This window comes from Kryptolebias marmoratus, linkage group LG16 (genome assembly GCF_001649575.2).
Source record: "Kryptolebias marmoratus isolate JLee-2015 linkage group LG16, ASM164957v2, whole genome shotgun sequence".
Taxonomy (NCBI): Eukaryota; Metazoa; Chordata; class Actinopteri; order Cyprinodontiformes; family Rivulidae; genus Kryptolebias; species Kryptolebias marmoratus.
The window spans coordinates 27,104,608-27,126,239 of NC_051445.1; the positions used below are offsets into that span (position 1 = coordinate 27,104,608).

General features: G+C 38.9%; 1 protein-coding gene across 2 annotated transcripts in view; it reads left to right on the forward strand.

Annotated features, from left to right (window-relative positions):
* Positions 1–21,632, forward strand: part of adcy3a (adenylate cyclase 3a) — a 64,001-nt gene that overhangs the window by 29,459 nt on the left and 12,910 nt on the right. The window contains exons 5-19 of one of the 2 annotated variants that reach the window (XM_025010552.2): positions 588–699; positions 1,694–1,821; positions 3,051–3,209; positions 6,777–6,942; positions 9,330–9,449; positions 10,102–10,244; positions 10,513–10,674; positions 10,868–10,955; positions 13,941–14,057; positions 14,310–14,468; positions 14,583–14,590; positions 16,098–16,179; positions 17,275–17,433; positions 19,139–19,285; positions 20,419–20,532. In XM_025010552.2, the coding sequence (XP_024866320.1) occupies positions 588–699; positions 1,694–1,821; positions 3,051–3,209; positions 6,777–6,942; positions 9,330–9,449; positions 10,102–10,244; positions 10,513–10,674; positions 10,868–10,955; positions 13,941–14,057; positions 14,310–14,468; positions 14,583–14,590; positions 16,098–16,179; positions 17,275–17,433; positions 19,139–19,285; positions 20,419–20,532 (1,864 nt within the window). Of the gene's footprint in view, positions 1–587; positions 700–1,693; positions 1,822–3,050; positions 3,210–6,776; positions 6,943–9,329; positions 9,450–10,101; positions 10,245–10,512; positions 10,675–10,867; positions 10,956–13,940; positions 14,058–14,309; positions 14,591–16,097; positions 16,180–17,274; positions 17,434–19,138; positions 19,286–20,418; positions 20,533–21,632 lie in introns of both variants that reach the window. The other variant, XM_017436095.3, reaches the window with a different exon arrangement.

Consider the following 21,632-nt stretch of genomic DNA (forward strand, 5'->3'; position numbering starts at 1 on the left):
AATGTTTATCTTTTTAAATGTTTTTGATCATTTGCTGTTTTGCATCAAGCACAAGCTATCAGCAATAAAATGTTGTTTCACTTGATGAATTTCCTTCAGTAAATATTCCATTATATGTACTTAAACTTCATGGGTGCCAATAATGGTGAGCAGGACCAAATTACAAAAAGACATCACATTTATCCAAAGTTAAAGTGGGAAAAAGGGACCACCAAGCAAATGAAAACAGGTAGCAGATGAACAGTGAGCTGTGGAAAACAAAAGGCTAAATATTCTGAGGAAGGATGAGAAAAACGGGAGACGGGTGGTGCTTCAGACATATCACGTGGCTCCATCTTTGTCAGGTTCTATAACATGTCACTATAATAAGTTACATTATGTGACACCTTGTGTGTAACATTAACAACTGAGACAGATCTTAAATGAACAATGTTGATGGTGTGATTAAATAAATTTAGTATTATTTTGGTAATAGAAAAGATTAATGGAGAGGGTAGAATTCCAATGTTAAAGGATTCTGTTCATGTGACTGTAGCAGCATGCTGTAGTAATGTGTTGTCCTGTTTGTGTCTTTTGTTGTCATGTAGTATTTTGTTTGCAGACATTGTGGGCTTCACCCAGCTGTCCTCATCCTGCAGCGCTCAGGAACTGGTTAAACTACTCAATGAACTATTTGCTCGCTTTGACAAGTTGGCTGCTGTGAGTTTCAAAGGATTCTGTATTTCGAGTAACGTCTCCATATGTTCTGATGTGACGTGCATTTCTAATCTTTTTTTTTTGTTTCAGTTAGGATCATTTAAAAAAAAGAATCAAAGCTGTAATGTCTAATCTCTACCAGTACTCTCATGAAATCACGAGACTTTGACTCAAACACCAGTGACTTAACTCAGACTTGAGCATTTTGATTTGAAAATACTTAACTTACACAAAATGAAAAGTATATAATTTCAAAAAAGTGTGTGTTTATACATTTCTTGAATCAACAAACATTTGCTGTATTAATTTCCAGCTAGTTTACACCAAAGACCTGCTGATTATACTGACATGTGACTCAGTGTGGCGTCAAAGAGAACAGCAGTATTATAAAAAAAACATGCTACATAGCAGTAATGGCACAAAAAAAGTCCTGCATAGAAAGTACATACGTCACACAAGAATAAAAGGCTTCTTCCTTTCTATGTAAGTTTTGAAGTTTATGAATGATCTGCAGAGATTGTACCATTTTCAGTTTAGTTTTGTCCTACGTATGCTTGCAGAAACAAAGCTACTTACACATTATATTTTTATTTATTTTAGACAGAAAAGATGTAGCTACACACACTGTCACTTTAAAATAGCAGTCTTACAGCAAATATATTGTATTTATTAGATATTGTTTCAATATGAGACAAGTTTGGTACAGTAAGAAAAAAACAATTCTGTTTGTAGTACTGAGTGAATATTTACTGTGTGACATCAACAGTTCTTTTCTGATCAAGTTCAGTTGCTGCTTGTTCTGTCAGATTATTACACCTTTTTAATTTCTGGAGAGAATGTATTACTAATCTGTAGATAAATTACTTGTGTATGACTTACAATTCTGAGTTTATGACTTCTGACATGTCAGGCAGGTCAGATCATGAAAATGACATTACACAGGCTTCTTGGCTTGTATTCTTCAGTGCATTTCTGACTCAACTTCCTTTACCCTCAGAAATATCACCAGCTTAGGATCAAGATCTTGGGAGACTGCTACTATTGCATCTGTGGTCTTCCGGTCTACAGGGAGGACCACGCTGCTTCTTCCATCATGATGGGCCTGGCCATGGTGGAAGCTATTTCGTAAGTGCACACAGCCACGTCTGTCTTGTGTTTCTTTTTCTGTGATCTGAAATTGGAATAATATGGAACTTTTCTATATGGTGCTTCTAATAAAACGTATCATTGGAACATTTTTTTTTTTGGTAAATCGTGTTTTAGAAATTGCTTTATGCATGTTAATGGATCAGATCTCATGGTTTAAGTACCAGCAGTTTCCAAGAGTGGTTGCTTTTTGTTTGTGGGTGCAAATATAGCCGAAAATGTCTTAAAAATATCTTTGGTAGAGTAGACATGGTCTTCGTAATTTGTTTATGCTGAATTTGGCAGTAGAGTGATGTGGCAGCAGGGTAAAAAGAAAAGGACTGAGTACACATCCCAGAGGAGCTCCTGTGCTCAGTTTAGCTTCTCACAAAGGCTGTTCAGATTTGACTACAGTACATTCAGACATCTGAACTATAATATCATTTTGACATTAACACTGCAATTATTTTAGTCACAGTTTTCAGGAGTTATTTCTTCATAAGCTTAATTACCTAAGAAAATATTATATAGCAGAAATGAAGACTCCACAGAGCTCAGTGTCAGAGCAAAGGCTGAAGACTTTAACCTGTGAAAGTCCAAGGTGCACTGACAGCCATCAGCTGTTTTCTGCACAGCTTCACTGTACATTTAACAACAGCTCTGGGTTCAATTAGGTGATTGGCCTTTGATTGACACATCACATTATACATTGCAGTGACCACAATGGACAGAAACTCACCCATACAGTGTCCTTTAATCCACTTTGATTAATAAAATCAGACAAAACAGACTTTGATATTGAGAAGGATTTTGTTCATTCATTCATTCTATTCATTAAAACCTGTAACCCAAAACTTAAACAAGACAAGTTTTAAAAAAAGGCTGTATCTTCAATTTATTTACAAGGATTGTTGTTTAATTATCTTTTATCAAGCAGATCTTTTTTTTTGTCCCCAGATGTCCACTTTGCTGCTTGTGTGGGGTCATGTCAGTTGTCTACCAATAGCAATAGACTTGTTTCATACAGATTTTTTTGTTTGTATTTTGCAGTAAAATGCATAATAGATGCAAAGATTTAACAAAGTTTTTGCAGTGATAAGCTTAGAGGTGAATGATTGGCTCGTGACCGCCTTTCGGTCCTACACAACATTATGGAAAAAGAAAAAAAACTTGGATCAATGTGCTCTGTTTTCTAGTTGTTGCTACCTGTGGCTTTTTACTCATCATAGGTATGTTCGAGAAAAAACCCAGACCAACGTGGACATGAGAGTGGGAGTGCACAGCGGTACGGTCCTAGGTGGAGTTCTTGGCCAGAAACGATGGCAGTACGACGTCTGGTCTACAGATGTCACTGTGGCCAACAAAATGGAAGCTGGCGGTATTCCCGGGTAAGAACAAGTTTTATTCCAAATGCTAAAAATACGGCTTTAATAATTCAATTATAAATGATCTGATTAGCACATGTAGTTGCTTTCCGGAGTAAAAAGACGATTCTGGTTCACTTTCAGTTGATTTACTTGGTACAATACATGAAGTATGATATGTCCCACTGATGAAGATGCCTCTAATCACGCCTTTAGGCAGTGATGTGATGACGCCTGCACTTCTATACATCCGTCATCACTGTCATTCTTCAGTTCGATTGTCGCTCTTCACCAAGCCCAGCTCTGCAGCAGAGCAGCCATGTGTTCCTCGTTCCTCTCCTTCAAGAAACAGTAGTTATATGAGTAACAAGATGCTCCCTTTCGGGTTGATTCTCTCGGTACAACACATGTATAACTCCCCGCAGAGCAGCCATCAAACCTGGGTCAAATACAGCACCTTAGACTCAGCCACAGACGAGGCTGTCAGCATAATTATTAACATAATCTATGTAGTCTGCCCAGCTGGAAGAAAACTGGGTTTCCTGACTCGGAGAATAGTCGGTCTTGCTGTGAGACAGGAATCTCCCTTAGCCCTTTCTCCAAGAGTTCAACTTGCCTCTCTAGAGTTGAGTGTTGAAGCTGAAGACAAACACACACACACACACTTGGGCTCTGCAAACGCTCTCTGAATGTGAACAGTCCCCAGAGAGACGGGACAAGCCTTGTGCTGGTCCTTCTCATGAAGGGACAAGCCGCACCACTGAGAACAGGGGTGAACGGAACACTTTCTGCTTTGCTTGTGTTAGCTTTGGGCTCATCCCACACCACAAAGCCAAACCCACTGCTCTGTGAGCAGGCGCACTTACCAGCAGGGAGCAGTTATTAACGCCAACAAAAGCAGTGAAGCTAATTCAGAGCAGCCTTGTGGGACACAGAGCTAATTAACAGCAGCTAGTTAGCCTGACTGGAAGAGGTGAAGAGCAGAAGGACTTAGGAATGACAGTGGTGGCGGATGTAAATAGGTGCAGGTGGAGCCTGTCACTTGTTGTCATCATGTCGTTTGGACCTAAAGAGGAGCGAACTACAATCAATGCGCAGCTCCAGTTATTACAACTAAAAACCAGCGATCAGGCCCGAAACCTGGGAGTAGTGATGGACTCTGACCTGAACCTTCAGAGCCACATTAAGACAGTCACAAAGTCGGCCTTCTATCACCTGAAGAACATCTCCAGGATTAGAGGACTTATGTCTCAGCACGATCTAGAGAAACTCATCCATGCGTTTGTCTTTAGCCGCATTGATTACTGCAACAGCGTCTTCACAGGTCTGACTAATAAATCAATCAAACAGCTGCAGCTGATCCAGAACGCTGCTGCTCGTGTTCTCACTAAAACCAGGAAGATAGAGCACATAACACCAGTTTTAAAGTCCCTACACTGGCTCCCTGTAGCTCAAAGAGTAGACTTTAAAATACTGTTTGTTAGTTTATAAATCACTGTTTAGCACCACAATACATTAAAGATCTGTTATCGCTGTACCAAACGTCTAGACCCCTCAGATCTTCTGGTTCTGGACTGCTCTGCATCCCCAGAACCAGAACCAAACGAGGAGAAGCAGCTTTCAGTTTCTATGCACCACAAATTTGGAACAAACTTCCAGAAAACTGTAAAACAGCTGAAACACTGGGTGCCTTTAAATCTCAACTTAAAACCCACCTGTTTAGAGTTGCTTATGGCTAAATTAGGGTTAGAGTGCGGGTTTTTGATGTCTCATTGTCACATGCTGTTTTTATTTTGTTTTTTAATTATGTAAAGCACCTTGAAATGCCTTGCTGCTGAAATGTGCTATACAAATAAAATTTGATTGATGATTGATTTGATTGAAGGCGGGATTAGAGGTGGCTTCAGCCAGGACACACAGGGGTCTGATATCTCATACTTTGTTTTCAGGGAAATAAAGTTTGTAACTTTATATTAAAACTACATTTAGAAGATAGAGTAAATTAATTTAACCATCAGACACTGATAGAAGTCTGCACGCACCAATAGCTCACCTGTTGTACTCAGAACCTTGCCCTGTAAATGTATAAAACATTCATCTGAACTTAGTGTTGGAAATCAAACCATTGCAAGAAAGTACTTCAGGTTTGTTTCCACAATTCTACGCAGTGCCTTTTTTCCTCAGAACTTAATTATTCTGAATCATCAACTTGTCTTTCAGCCTTGGTTTGTTGGATCTTTTAAAGACAAATCTAACAGAGTTTGAATTTTTAAAATCGGTCTACTGTTTACCAATTTATTTTCAAAAAAATTATCATCAGAATCGTTCTAAATTAATACAATTCTTAAACAGGCGGTTCTTCCCGGAACTTCCGTTCTCACGCCGGGCTGAAGCGGAGGAATTGCTGTGATTGGCTGTAAATGTTCATATTATTCCTTCGCAGATAACACATGCACAGAGTGGTCTGAAGTGCCAGCTCCGACTCGGCTCTGTGCCAATGTCTATCATTCCCGGAATCAGCTATAAATCCTCGCAATGACGGCATCTGTCAAAAGATTTTAATCATTCCTAATTTTTAGACATGGATAACAATATTGGTATCAAAATAAAGCATATTTCAGGGAATTTTTTTAAATGTTGGTTCTAAAATGTTTTATTTCATCTGAGTTGAGAAATAATGAATGAATTAGCCTGATCACTGCCTGACTCAGCTATAGCGCTACCGTTCGGTGTTTATGTAACGGATTATGAACGTATAGAGGATGAATGGGTTGTGAGCGTACAGGCGGCCTTGATATTTGTAGTGAGCAACAGAACAATGACTAATTTACTCAGAAATCCAATTGAATAACAAGTAATGAGAAGTTTTAACTGTGTTCGAAGTTTTCTGTAGCAGAACCCCTCTGATCTCTCGATGAGCAGTGAGGGTTTGTAGAGTGACGTCACTAGAAATGTTTTTTCCCTTAACTGGTAGGATTGCTGCAAGGCTTAATACAGTGTTTTAGCTACAGTTTTCTTAACACGTAACTAGTGATAATTCAAACATCATCAAAAACAGCTGACTCAGTTCCACTGTAACATTTACAGAAAAGTCAACGTAGAAATGAAGTGGGGTGAGCACACCTGGGCAGGTTACCCTTCCACCACAGGTCCACATAGAGACGGGGCTGTTAAGGTCACATGAATCACTGACTCCCAGTTATTGTGATCTTTAGGACTTATAAGCCTGTAATTCCCAATTCACAATCATAACTGAAGATGCCTTTTGGACAAGAGGTGAAGTGTATTTAAAAATCAAGAGAAGTTGAACCACTTACTGATGTTTGTTGGGAAGTTTTTATTGTTCTTATAATACCATTGCAAGTTGTTTTTTATCCTTTTCTACACTGTTTTCCGCCTTGCATTTAAGTCATCTTGAATGCAGCAATTGTGCATGAATTGAATATTTCCTCACATTTTAGAAGGCACAGCTCCTTTGTACAGTTGATTACTGATTCTGAGAAGCGTTATTTTGAGTTATTAAAAACATTTTTTTTGTGAGAGATTCTGGAGCCTGTCTTAATATTTTCCTTGCTGCTATGCGTGGACCAGTCGGGTTCACATCTCGCAGAGTACCATGGAGTGTCTTCATGGAGAGTTTGATGTGGAGCCAGGAAACGGAGGTGACCGTTGTGACTACCTGAGGGAGAGGGGAATCGAAACCTACCTGGTGGTTGTTCCCAAAGGACCTGTGGGGAAAAACGGCATCAGTGGTGTGGTTAGTTACATTTTCTAACTCCATCATTTAAAATATGGTAACATTTGACTGGATTCAGCCAGGGAAGACCGAATCGTAAGGTTGGAGTTTCAGGAAATGATCTACGTCTGTGTAAGCCACCCAGCTTGCATCAAGGAATCACTTCAGTCAATCAATGGAGAGGGAAAATGTTTTTTTCACTAAAATATTTATCTTGTGCTCAGTGCTCAGCAACAGGTTGCATAAATCTTCAGGAAGATTAACCCAACTTGCCTTTCCATCGTTTCCTAAAAGACTACCCGAAACACAGTTCCAAATGAACAGTAGTATCAATCTAAGTACTTAGAGATAATTTTGTCATTGCACCTAACATGTGGAAGGAAATGTGAGGAGTGGGTACTAAAACTGCACTGGTCTGAAAAATCCACGCTTCGTACTGGTGTCCAGTTTCACCGGAACACCGTGAAAACTGTAAAACAGGACAAAACAACATTAAACATAAGCTTCACAAAACAAACAATACAAAGTACTTTTTTCTCTCACAGTATTACATTGTACAAGGTTTAACAAAAAAAAATTAACATTAATTACAATTAAAACCAGTATTACGCCAGTTAAAACCAGTTGCAGAAATAAGACGTATTTCCAACTGCGCTGTTCTCTGTCTCTGTCTGTTTGGCTCATTTTATTTTCAGTCACGCTTCCAGTTCGCTGTTGTGCATTTTAAACGAAACACTTTCACTTAATAAACCCAAATAAAATGAAAGGAACATGTTACGAACATCAGACATACCTTAATATTCAATCTTGCTCAAAGAAACGTGTCCAATTTGGACAGTGACTTGCCAACTTCTGGGTTGCCATAGCAACATGAAACTAACGGCAGGTAGGCGTCACTTACAGGTACATCTAACAACAAGTTTTGGTCTGAAAGATTTGTTCAGTTTGCCGTCAAGGTTCACAAGAGATGCAACTGCATCCCTTCTGGGGATGACGATTCCAGGATGTATAAAACACAGCGTGATTGGATCAGGAAAGCAGCTGTGTACTGATGCAGTTTTGAGAATAAAACTGGATGCATCAGTCTATTATGTCTTTGGACTTGTGATAAAATCTGATGGTGGGACTGCGGTAGCTTGGCGATCAGTGCTGCCGTCTTGTAATCCTGAAGCTGCAGGTTCGAGCCCAGGTTGCTTAAAGAAGGGCATCCGGTGTAAAACAATTGGCTTGTTATTTAGCAGTACCGTTTTTCCATTAGCGTCGCCTTCTATTCAGGGGGAGAATTGCAGCAGCGCCGGTATAAACAGCAACAAAAACCGTGAATGTGTGCTTCACCCTGATCATGGGTATTAACTTATTTTCCCGAAAAAAAAAATCTCCATTATTTATAAAGTAGGAAATGTATTTTCTGCTTTCTCCTAAGTTAGTGAAAGAGTGTTAAAGGTGACATGAAAAGTGTTTTGAAGCTAACATAAATTGAAAGAAAGTCATAAAAGGTGCTTGTTTTCTGAGTTGTGCATTTTAAAAAATTCTCACAAATTTTAAATTAATAATAAAAGATCAAACAAATTACTGGTGTCTCTTCAGCATTTTTTGTGGTCACTCAGAAGTGTGACGTGTCCTGAGTCAAACATACGAATGCAAACAAGGAAGTAATGAATATGGATAGCATGTGGGTGACATGATTTAGTTTGTTGCATTTAACTGTGTAAACGGACCCAAAACTACAACAGGTGTTTCATTCTCCATCTTCCTGAAGGACAAGAAAGTTTGATGAATAAATGTAAAATTTCCCTGTCAAATCTCACATGAACATACCCAACAGGTGTGGAGAGTTGTAAACAGACTTGTGCCAGGCTCAGGGGTTTGAGGCAAATGCTTGTTGTTAAAATAAGAAGAGGGGCAGATTTGGTAAGAGAAGATGGAAAGAAATTGAAAGTGCCTCGCAAAATATCAGATGTGACCCTCTGGAAAGCAAAATGGCAGTTGGTGCAGGTCATTCAGACCCCTGTATTGGATTGTTGTTCAGGAAATGATGGAGAGGCCATTTGGTCTGTTCTTTTGATGGTTCCTGTTACTGAGCACGAAATAACCAATTCACTGGTTTCGTTGGACATTGAGGCCATGAATTAGTAACAAAAAATATTTGCCTTCAATAATCCAGGTAAACATACATCACATGATTCTCTGATGTATGCTGGACAGGCTCAGTTTGTGTGTGTGTGTGAAATCTCAAACCAAGCCAGACAATCCAGTTTGTGTAAAATCACAGTTTCTTGAAACCATTAGATTTTGGAAAGCTTCATTTTTTTTTTTTTTATCAGAATGAAATGATAGAATAACCAAACTGGGTGAGGTCTGTCAGCTCTGCCTTTAGAATTCCTTTCTCTTTTCTTGTTTCACATTAGAAGCTGTCTGTAACCTCTTCCAATGGAAACTCTCCCCTTTTAATCAACACGACAGAGTGTAACGGCAGTGTGAACACAGCCTGCACGACACCGGAGGAACCAGAGGAGCTGGACACAAGGGTAACCGAGTCAAACTGACCCTGAAGTGGAGAATTTACTTTGCTGATAGTTTGCAACCTGTTAGGTACTGAGAACAGTATGCATTAGAAATGCATAAAGACATAAAAACCCAAATCTTTTAATGCAGATTTACAATAAACTTTGCCGGGAACATTGGTTAAACTAGATTTCTCTCTCTGAGATTCACCATCAAAGGTTTGCTCAGGATTTATGTTTGAATATTCTCAACAAATGCCACGAAAGTTATTTGACTGAATGTAAACAGATTTTTGAGAGTGACAGTGCCAAACACAAGATTAATGCAATCATCACCCACCATCTTGCATGTAACTGTTAGCATTGGGAGTATGTGTTGAGGAGAACTACCACCAAATTTGAGCTCAATAGCTGTAAAAAAAAATATTGAGTTATGGCCATTTTTGTGTTTGCTAAAGCCAGTGGCGTCCTGGCCTGTAAATGCGGGAGACCTGTGACTCAGAGTTTAGTGAGACTGCAACAGAAAATGTATCTATTTTCTCACAATACTGAGTGTTTGAAACCAGAGAGCCGTGCAGCTGCATTTTGTGTGTACGGCTCGCAAAACTGTATTCTAGGCTGCGCACATTCTTTTATTTCCCGCCTTCACCAACAACGTAACCATCTTTGGCTGCAGGTGGTAAATCCATCTTTCCCAAACCCTCGGAGGAGGCTGCGGCTGCGGGATCTGGCTGAAAGGGTGATCGACGCTCAGGAGAATGAGCAGGAGCTCAACAAGCTGCTGAACGAGGCTCTTCTGGAAAGAGAGACGGTTCAGGCGTAAGTCCACATGGTTCATCTTTGAAACTGCAAACAGCTCTTTGTTCGTGGGCCTCCAGTCTGTCAGACTCCTCTTTTTACACCACAGAATTTATTTTTCTACTCTGTAAGAAAATGAATTTAAGAACTGAAAAATACCAGTTTTTTTTTATCTGTATAGGATTTCTATGCCCTCGATGAGATGCAATAATGCTGATGTAACAGAAAAGGACGAAAAGCTAAAAACAATCCAATTGTTATAAGTGCTGATGTGCTTGTGTCTCAACAGTCTGAAGGGGAAACACACCAACAAGCTGTCCCTGAGGTTTGTAGATCAAGACATGGAGACTCGTTTTTCTGTTGAGAAGGAGAAGCAGAGCGGAGCTGCCTTCTGTTGCTCCTGTGTGGTTATTCTCTTCACTGCCGTTATGGAAGCACTCATAGATCCCAGGTCAGCTCACAATCCCAGGAGCGATTTCCTCACACTTTTATAGTCATCATTTAAAAAAAAAAATCTATAATAATTAAAGACCTTTATCCCTAGCTCACCAACGCTGTTAGATGTGTAATTATAACCTGTGTTCTAATTGGTCTCAGAACCAAATATGTTTGTTAAAAATTGTCTTGTGTTTGCTTTGGAACAGGCTGATTGCAAACTACATCACTTTTGCAGTGGGAGAGGTGCTGCTGCTCATCTTGACCATCTGCTCTATGGCGGCCATCTTTCCCAGAGTGAGTTCCAAACACGTCTTTATTGTATTTACATTTTGTTTGTGTAGCCTTATCTCAAGATGGAAACTTCAAAACAGAGAAGATTCGGAGCTTGAATCTTGACAGACATTTTATCAACTTTTGTTTCCTTGTAATTGAAACATCAACTCTAATATACTTTAACAGCTGTACAATACAGAACGTGCTTGCCTTTGTCCCGCAAACTGTGCTAACAAGCATAAAGAGTCTTTCTGTCCTGTCAGTGTTTGTCCACATTTAAATGAGGTTTTATATTTGTAAACACAAGATTTTTGACCAATCTCATCTGGCTTCACTGAAGCTCATTCCACTCAAATGGCTTTTGTGAATGTCTCTAACAATATTTTGTTGAGGAGTGATGCAGGAGAACATTCAGTTTTTCTGATGTTGGACCTGACCATCACATTATTTATATATATATATATATATATATATATATATATAAGGAGTGCCTCTGTCCCATCTGTTTGGACCTGAAGCTTGTTATTAGACAACTGTTGTCTCAGGCCCTGTTCAGATCAGGCACTAGCATCCATCCTGAATAATCAGGTTGCACTTGGATGCTGCATGACGATGCAGTTGGGCAGCACATTTCCCTCACGGTACAAAGGTCCAATCTCAGCTGGAGTTTTTCTGCACGGAGTTTGGTCCTGGCACTTCAGCTTCCTCCCAAAGACCCAAAACATCGATGTTACGGTTGTCCCTGTGATGGACTGGCAACCTATCCAGGGTTTACTCCACCTCTCTATGGAGGATGGATGGATGGATGGATGGATGGATGAAAACAAGCCTGTATTAACTGCTGGCTGTTTAGGTCAGCCAGGCAGTCAATCTCATAATCTTTCCAGTCAGACTGTAACTAGTGCTCGGGGCTTTTCAGCATCATCAATATTGCATCAAATACTGTGATGTCCTGAGCCAACGGTGCCATTATGGTGAACAGAACAGAGTTAAAGGTTTCCAAACATCTTCTCTACTCTTCCATTAGCTGCAGGACTTTTCAGCTGAGTTGTTGCCTTTCAAAGCAGCAAAAGTATAAAAAGTAAAAGTAGGAATGAGCCTACTATAATAAGTGGCTCCATTCAGCGTGTCTGACTTGGTCGAGTATCCATACCTGGGGTTCAGTTGCTGCATGTCACCCAATCTCAGCATCCCGTCTCCCCACCTTTCTTTTTGCATCCCCTTCTTCCATCTGTTCTTACTGTACCAATAAAAGTATCAGAAACATGATCTAAAAAAAAAAAATCTATTAATTTACATATAAAATGTCCCAGATCCAGGATTTTAGTGCTTCAGAGACTTCTTCCTTTTCATTTACTGCTGCTTGTTCAACCTCATTTTCTTCTGATTCCCCTTTTTTTGTGATTTTTCATTTTCTTTTGATCTTTCTTCCTACTCATCTTTATTTGATGATGATCCTTATACTTCCGATTCTTTATATTCAACTTTGTTTTCTTCTCCCTCATCCTTTTTTTCAGATTCTTCCTTTTCAAGTTTTTCTTCTTCTTCTTTTTGGCTGCTTTAGTTTTGGGGTTGATACAGTCTATCAAATGTTTCTGTCTAACCCTTTACTTAATCTGTGTGGTCTTCCTCTTTTTTATCCTTCTCAACTTTTTTTCTGGTAGATTAATTAACTCTCTTCTGAAACATGTTCAAAGTCTGTCTTGTATGTTTTCTTTTGTTTCCAAAAATCTCAGGCTTTGCATTTCCTCTGATTATTTTTATTTCTAATTTTGTTCTGTGTCAGTTATTCCCAAGAAAACTGTTAGCATTTTTAGCTTTCTCACCTCCAGATTTACTTTGTGGTATTTTCTCTTGTCAATGCTAAAATCTTCAAACCATACATCAAAGCTGGTCCTACTATTTGTTTGTTTGTTTTTTACTTTTGACCCTTACTGCTATTGTTCTGTCACAGATTACTTGTCATTCTCATACCCATCTACCTCCTTCTTCTTCTATCTTGTGTTCTGCCTGTTACTTTAGATCAGCGGTTCCCAACCCTGGTCCTCGAGGAACACTATCCTGCACGTTTTCATTGTTTCCCTGCTTTTCAGCAGGTCCTTTCTGTCTGCAGAAGCCCGTTAATCACTCCCTCATTCAAATCAGGTGTGTCAAAGCAGGGAAACAACTAAAACATGCAGGATAGTGTTCCTCGAGGACCAGGGTTGGGAATCACTGGTTTAGATGGTTGACCTCAGGTACCTAAACTCATCCCCTTTCAATGTTTCTACTTCCTCCATATTTATCTTTCCACCATCCTCATTCTCATTTTCACTCATATTTCGTTTTGCTTCCTTTGACATTCATTCCTTTACACTCTTGTTTACCTCCACCTTTCTAGACTCTTTTCCAGTATTCCCTTTAATTATAATCAAAACATTTCACTTCGGTAAGTTCAGCCTTTTTTGACAGTACATACGCAACTGATTACCAAGTTAAAAAATGAAGATTCAGCAACAGCTGCTACAACCTATATGTCCTAATCAACAAATTATGGGTTTTCTGAAGGTAATGGTTGGGGCTTTTAAGCAAAGTAAGGGAATGTATATATATGTATATATATATATATATATGTATATGCATAAACAGGCACAGATGCTATTATTTATATTTATTATATCGGTTTAATTTTTTTATGTTCAATCTCTTTTTAATTTATCATATTTTAGGAGATTTAAAATAAAAAAAATCTTTGTGATTTAAAGTTTTTATTCTTTATTTTTCAATGTCCTGTCTAGACAGCACATAGTCTTTCACTGAATACATTTTTGTTTGCTTTTAATTGTTGTTGAAAAGGTGAGAATTGTGATCTTAATTTGCATGTGAAAAAGTCACATTTCCCAAATATGCAAGAATTGTGTGGCCCTGGTGCCAATTTCTCCTGAACGGCTTCTGTTTGTCTTCAGGATTTAGTGGAATCAAGTGTCACAGATTACAAAATGTAATTCTGAAATGTTTTCATGTCAGGTTTTTCCCAAGAAGCTGGTCTCTTTCTCTACTTGGATTGACCACACTCGGTGGGCTCGAAACACCTGGGCCATGGCAGCCATTTTCATCCTGACTATGGCAGACCTCATAGATATGGTGAGCTGCAATAATCCCCACAAATGACGAAACCTTAGATTGGTGTGGGAATTTTGTATTGACTAGCAAGTTTACCCAACATCACTGTTCAGTACCTGGATTACTTGTATTCATTTAAATGTAAAATGTGGAATCTTGACAAAACAAAATCAAAATGATTTATGTTTCTGCTATTATTAATGATAAAAGATGTAGCATTTTTTATTTTTATTTAATTAACAGGACATGCCTTTATTTCTTTGTAATATGTAGCTAAGTTGTCTGCCTGGAGTCCCAGAGTCAGGCAGTCCCACAGAGGCTCCCTTCTCCTCCTCGTCCTCCCGTCACAGCCTTGAAGGTTGCCTGAACAACCCCAAATATTACAGCTACATCGCTGTTCTAGCACTCATGGCCACCACAATGCTGGTTCAGGTCAGTCACATGGTGAAGCTCACACTGATGCTCCTCATCACAGTGACAACTGGCATTGTTAACATCTACAGTTGGAGGGAGATCTTTGACCGCTACGACATGGTTCGCTTCCAGAATTACAGGTACATGTCTTTACAGCAGTGCTCTGAACTCTGGAACATCAGTTTTAAAGTTGGTTTTATTATATCCTGAAAGAAAATTAATAATAATAATAATAATTAAAAAATCAATTTCAAGCTCCTATTGATTTTGTTCTGATGTAAGTCATGTTGACTTTGTAGTCTCCGCCTCTGCTGTATAAAATTAAAAGTCACAAGGAGTCGCACAAAACAACATACGCTCACTATCCGCTTTATTAGATCCACCTGTTTAATTGCTTGTTAACACAAATAGTTTATCTGATCAACTCAATGCCTTTAGGCATCTAGATGTGGCAAAGATGTCTTACTGAAGTTCAAACTGGGCATCAGAATGGAGAAGATAGGAGATTTAGGTGACTTTGAATGTGGTGGGCTTGTTGGTGTCAGATGGGCTGGTCTGAGTATTTCAGAAACTGCTCATCTACTGGGATTTTTATACACAACCGTCTTTAGGGTTCAAAGAGAATGGTCCAAAAAACAGCAAACGAGTAGCAGTTGTGTGGATGAAAATGTCTTGTTAATATCTGAAGTCGGAGGAGAATGGGCAGACTGGTGTGAGATGACAGAAAGGCAACAGTAGCTCAAATTGTTATGACAAAGATCTGCAGAATAACCATCTCTGAACACACAACACGTCCAACCTTGAAGCAGATGGGCTGCAGCAGCAGAAGGCCACACCGGGTGCCCCTCCTGTCAGCTGAGAACAGGAAACTGAAGCTTCAGTTCATACAGGCTGGAGTCACTGGACTACAACGCCTTCCAAAGTCACCAGATCTTCATCTAACTGAGCACATTTGGGATGCAGTGGAATGGGAGAGTCATATAATAGACAGGCAACGGTGTGATGCTAACTTGTCAATATGGACCAAAATCTCTGAGGAATGTTTCCAACATCGTGTTTGTTGAATCTATGCCACCAAGAAGTTTATTTCAATCAATATAGGAGAAAAAAAACTAAAAACAACAACAGCAATATTACTAATTATAATAAACAAATTAAAACATTTTTTTTTCCAGGAGAAAAACTTCAGTTTATATTTATAAAAGGTTTTCTGAGAAATGCTGGAAATTTTTGATGAACAGTGACCATAAATATTTGCCTAAAACAATCGGGCAGTAAAGGGCTGGATCAGGTGCATTACAACTAGGACAACAAAATTTGCAATAAATATTTCCCTGGCACGCCATATTAGGCACTTAAATTCTTCAAAGCAATGCTTTCGTGTTATTAAATCTGTTTTATTAGCAAACACCTCAGGGGTTCCACTTCCAGTACCTCCAGTCAAAGATAAGGAATTGTTTTTATCTAAAAGAGGCAGAGCTTAATGCAGAGGCTAATAATCCAGGTGGCTTGATCCACTCTAGAGCCACACTATGAGAAATAAACCTGAATTATCTGCACTGAATCTGAATCATTCCTGAAACACTGTCAGCATCACAACATGATTGTATTCCTGGATAAATTAACACGTCAATGTTCTTTTTGCAGTTCATCCATGGTTCCTTCCAAGTTCACAATGACATTTATGATCTTCGTTATGATGGTCAGCTTCTATTACTTCTCCAGACATGTAAGTTCCCATGCCTGAAACTTACCCAAACATAAAATATCACTGTACTAACAGTGACAGAGAACGGCGTGTAATTATAACAGCATCTTTTTGCCATTATTGGCACAACTGTAGAGGTTGTCCACAAACTTCCAACAGTCTTCCTGAGCAAACCCTTTGAATGTTTAGCTAAACGTTTCAGCTGTAATAAGAGGGTCCTGAATTATTCACAACCTAATATGAGATAAGGTTCTTTATTTTAGCTCCAGTGAAAATAAAGACTGTGGGTCACAGATTTGAAGGGATGCCTAGATGGTCTTTTGTTCTCTGTGGCTAAATGGAAACAAACCAGCATCTGAGGGAGGAAGTACCTAAAATTAACATGGACACGTATGGAAAAAAGAAAGGAGGGAAAAAAACCTCCTAGTTCTAAGGTTTTTGCAATAAAAAATTTTGTTCACCATCATGGTGGACATGGTTGACCAGACACTCTTCTCTCTACGACTGCACCCTGAGATCCTGTTCATGAACACCACAAACAGGATCAGAAAGGGGCTGTTCTGGTTAAGTTCAACCTGCACTGGGACTGAGCACAGCTTTGTGACGAGGATGGGATCAGGTTGCCCTTAAAAGCATCTTGGCACCCTGTATTTCTGCACCACCCTCACAGAATATCTCAGGGAATACTGTCATAAGCCTTCTCCATATCCACAAAAACACATATGGACTAGACAGTCAAACTACCATAACCATCTTAGCAACTCGGCAAGGGTTAAAATCTGGTCCTGCTTCTCCTGTAGCGGAAAAATATTAACAAAACAACACAATTTTCATAAAATTTGTTACACTTTTGTCTCTATATGCAGAACTTTGTACAGGTTTGACATGTTTTAGTCTGAGCCAAAAGTTAAAATCAAGACCTGTTTAACAACCTACTAAAACATATTAACTGCAAAGGTTTAACTGCTTATACTACTTTAACTTTTTGTTTTATTGTAGAATCAGTTTTAGATCTAAAACCAGGTTAACTTAAACGTTTAATAAATGCATGTTTTCTCCTGTGGTTTGCCACTGCACAACTAATTCTAATATTAGTATTTTTGTCACTGCTTGAAGGTGGAGAAGCTTGCTCGAACCCTTTTCCTATGGAAGATTGAGGTCCACGAGCAGAAGGAAAAAGTGTATGAGATGAGGCGCTGGAATGAAGCTCTGGTGACTAACATGTTGCCTGAGCATGTGGCGCGACACTTTCTGGGCTCTAAGAAAAGGGATGAGGTAAGGCTGCATGGTTTTAACCCCACCTCAGGGGACAGGCACAGATTTTGGCTGCTTTAATCTGGATTTATCATCTTTGGGCAGGTTCAGTCTGAGTAGTTTTTATCATTTCCAAAGTGATTGCCCAGAATTACTGAAGAGCCCAATAAGCTGAATTAGGGGTGCTGTCCCATTTGTACATGTAGGACCCTTTCAGTGGGTATATTGCTCATGAATAGGTCTTTATTGCAAACTTTACAGTATTTATATGTGAATTGTTTTGTTCTTTCTAATGCAACATCATATCAGAATCAACTAAAGGAATAATTTGGGTTTTGAGATGGTGTTGTGTGGAGTTATCAGATATCAGTGTGTTATCTTCAGGGTAAGTCACTCAAATCATCATTAGTTTGGATTATCAGACAGACATTCCCTCAGGGGAGCTGAGGGAACAGCTAATCAGAGCCAGACCAAACTCCAGTCTGCAACATTTTATATTGGTTCATGAAAAAGTTATTTCATGAACCAATAAAATAACTCAACTGTTATTTTTATGACAGTTGTTAACATAGATGTCAGTAGTCTTTCACCAACAATAATTCATGTAAAAATGAGGCCAGTATCTCACTGAACTATGACTTTGTGCCAAATTACAGACAACATTCACAAGGAACTCTCCAAAGTGTCTTGAAACTTTCATGGGGGTTCACAGTTTCCTAGTCACACGAGTCTGACTTTTGTATCACAGGAATTTTGAACACGTTCAAAACGATTTCACAAAAGATTTTCTCTCAAAATAGTGACAGAGTTGTTGCGGGCATCTGAATCCTGTGTCTAACCCCTCGACAGTTTAGTTTCAGTTAGCCAGAAAGTACAACAAATGTGAGACAACTTTGTGACCTTTGAAACCATATTGTAACTGATTCGAGACAACAATGAGAATTCAACATTGTAGACACTTGACCCATCCGTTGGTTATTTATTTATGTCCTGTTTTGGCATATCATATAGAGAAGATGGTTGCCCACCTATGCGAGAACTGATTTGCTCTACAATAAGGATATCTCGAGATGCGAATCCTATTTACATGATTTACTTTATTGAATCAAGACTGAATCTGAATCTAGTATTGTTGTAATAACAACCTGTTTGTATTGTTTGTATGACCTTCAATTATCATTTTTTGTGAATCGGTACGTGAAGGTGTGCGTGTAGGGGGCTGTAGGGGGAAAGGGTATGCGTAACAGAGACACAGAAAGACTGACTGCATATACATACACACATTTACATCTATTGTTCTCACAGTTGACCTTACAGCTGTGGAGCTGCAGTCACAAGTGTCAAAAATGTGCATTTTTGTTATGAGACTGTAATGCAACAGTGGGCTGCTAGTTATCTGTACTCCTGTGTGAGATATGCAAATGTCTCAATTCAGGGTAATTCCAAATGAGAGTAACATGAAACATGGAACAGTTTAATTATTAGTTCAATTATCTGACAGAAACGTAAAGCATTGTAAAAACAATATTTAATAAATCAGGAAATGAGAAGTGAAAAAAATGTGCATTTCTAAGAAATAATTGTTATGCAAACTACAGTGTACTACACTATCTTCATTTTTAATGTACATCTTAAAGTTTAAATAAAAAACCATTAGAAGCACACATTAAAACTGTATGTCGACGTTCATTTTTATTTGTTTCACTTTTATGATCTTCTGTTTCAGGAGTTGTACAGCCAGTCCTACGATGAGATTGGAGTTATGTTTGCCTCAATTCCCAATTTCTCTGATTTTTACACTGAAGAGAGCATCAATAATGGTGGCATTGAATGTTTACGCTTTCTCAACGAAATCATCTCAGACTTTGACAGCGTAAGTTTCTTTTTGTGATTTTATGGTTCTATAGAAGCCCGTTGGGTTAAAACTACTTCATTTGTGATTGTCTTGATAGACATTCTAAAGAAAAAAATAATAAAGGCAATATATCACATATATTATTGGGAGACTTACCTGGTATATGTTTGTTTGATTTACAGTTTCATTATAAAAAAAGACTCTAAAGTCATTATTCAGAAAATCTAAATAGAAGGATTTATGAGCAGTTTTGTTGGGCCCCAAATTAGCTTTTCATTCAGCAATTGTCTAACCGTCCATTTATTTATTCTTCTTTTATCTGTGTTTGGGTATTGGAGGTAACAGGTCCAGGAGGGAAACCTAGATATCCCTCTGCCCAGGGATGCTCTCTAGTTCCTCCTCTGAGATCCCAAGATCTCCCCATACAGAGAGATTACATAACCCCTCCAAAGAATTCTGGTTCTGTCCTTGGGTCTCCTTCCAGTGGGATATACCCAGAAAACCTCCAGAGGGGGATGTCCCAGATGCATCACAATCAGATGCCTGAACCACCTCAGCTGACTCATTTTGTTGAGGAGGAGCGGTGGCTCTACTCTGAGCTCCTCACCCTATCTAAGGCTGAGCCTGGCCACCCTACAGACACTTAAATCCAGGGTCTTTTTCTTTCAGTCGTGATCCATATCTCATGACCATAGATGAGAGTTGTGATGTAGATGGACCAAGTAAATTACAATTTTATAAAAGTTTCAGTCAAAAAAAATATAATCAGTGTTTGTGTTTGATCTATCTTCTGTGCCCAGAGACGATAAAAATCAAAATGAAAGACTATTTCCAAGGTTTCAGAATTTGATTATTTAATGAAACCGTTAGATAACAAAGAATTTTTATTTATAGTCAAATAGTTGCTGCACAAAGCAAATCAAATGTAAGTTGTTAAATGCAGACCTTGTCAAAGACCCTGAAGGTTCCCCTCAGAATTAGATGTAGAGGCAAAAACTGATGTTGCCAAAATGGAAGGTAAATTGAATTAATTTAAATTTAATTTAACCATTTGCTGACTTATCTTCTTTCCCTGGACTAGACTTGAGCTAACTATTTCCTGAAGAGACTTGAGTTTGAGTCTTTGAACCTTTCACTTGTATCCATCCCAGCTGCTGGACGAGCCACAGTTCCGCTGCATCACAAAGATCAAGACCATCGGCAGCACCTACATGGCAGCGTCAGGTGTCACCCCAGATATCAACAACGACTACACCTGTATGAAGGTAAGCAAACTACACGGCTTGTCTCTTGGTCAAGTTTGACTAATTAACTTGGTTGGGTTTTATTGTCTGACAGGAAAAAGGAACAAATGCCAAATTCTAGCTTTTTGTTTGTTTTTTTCCCCACCTATTTTAAACGGGCAGTAACTTTCCCAGAAGCAGACACAAACCACCCTTTTTTAGTGCTGCGGTTCTACCTGGTCATAAACAGCAAGATAGGATTGGTCAAATAGTAACATCACTATAAAATTAGATCATTAAAAGGTCACGTTTTACTGCCTATTCATTAGATTTGTACTGTAAACAGTAGGTATTTTTTTCAAACCGTGTACAAGTACTTACAATTGAGTACTTGCTGATACCAAACACTGATATGTGTACTAAAAATGCTGCTACACTTCTTACAATTACTTTAAAATTTGTTTGAAAATCAGAAGAGCTTACTTTCCATGTTAATTCTCAAACTGAGCCAGGAAAACAATAGTATTTTCCAAAAGTGCCCATTAGTGAGCTGTGAGGCTGTTGGGAAGCTCAAATCTGTACATTCCCAGGATCTTGTTCTGCCTGTTCTGCTCAGTGACATACAGTAGCCGTTTCCTGCTGTTATTAGCAAACTCTTTAAACGCGGTGTTGTTGATTTTTAGATGTTCTATCAAATTGATTGTCTTGAAAGTGCTAGATTTTGTCTCTCCTTTTGACAACTTCGTTGAGCATAATTTGCAGGTCACTTTACATTTGTCACCACCGTTCACTTTAAAATACACTATATTGCCAAAAGTATTTGCTCACCCATCCAAATGATCGTAATCAGGTGTTCCAATCGCTGCCATGGCCACAGGTGTATAAAATAAAGCACCTAAGCCTGCGGACTGTTTTTACAAACATTTGTGAAACAATGTGTCGCTCTCAGGAGCTCAGTGAATTCCAGCGTGGAACTGTGACAGGATGCCACCTGTGCAACAAATCCAGTCGTGAAATTTCCTCGCTCCTAAAAATTCCACAGTCAACTGTCAGCTGCATTATAAGAAAATGGAAGTGTCTGAGAACGACAGCAACTCAGCCACGAAGTGGTAGGCCACGTAAACTGATGGAGCGGGGTCAGC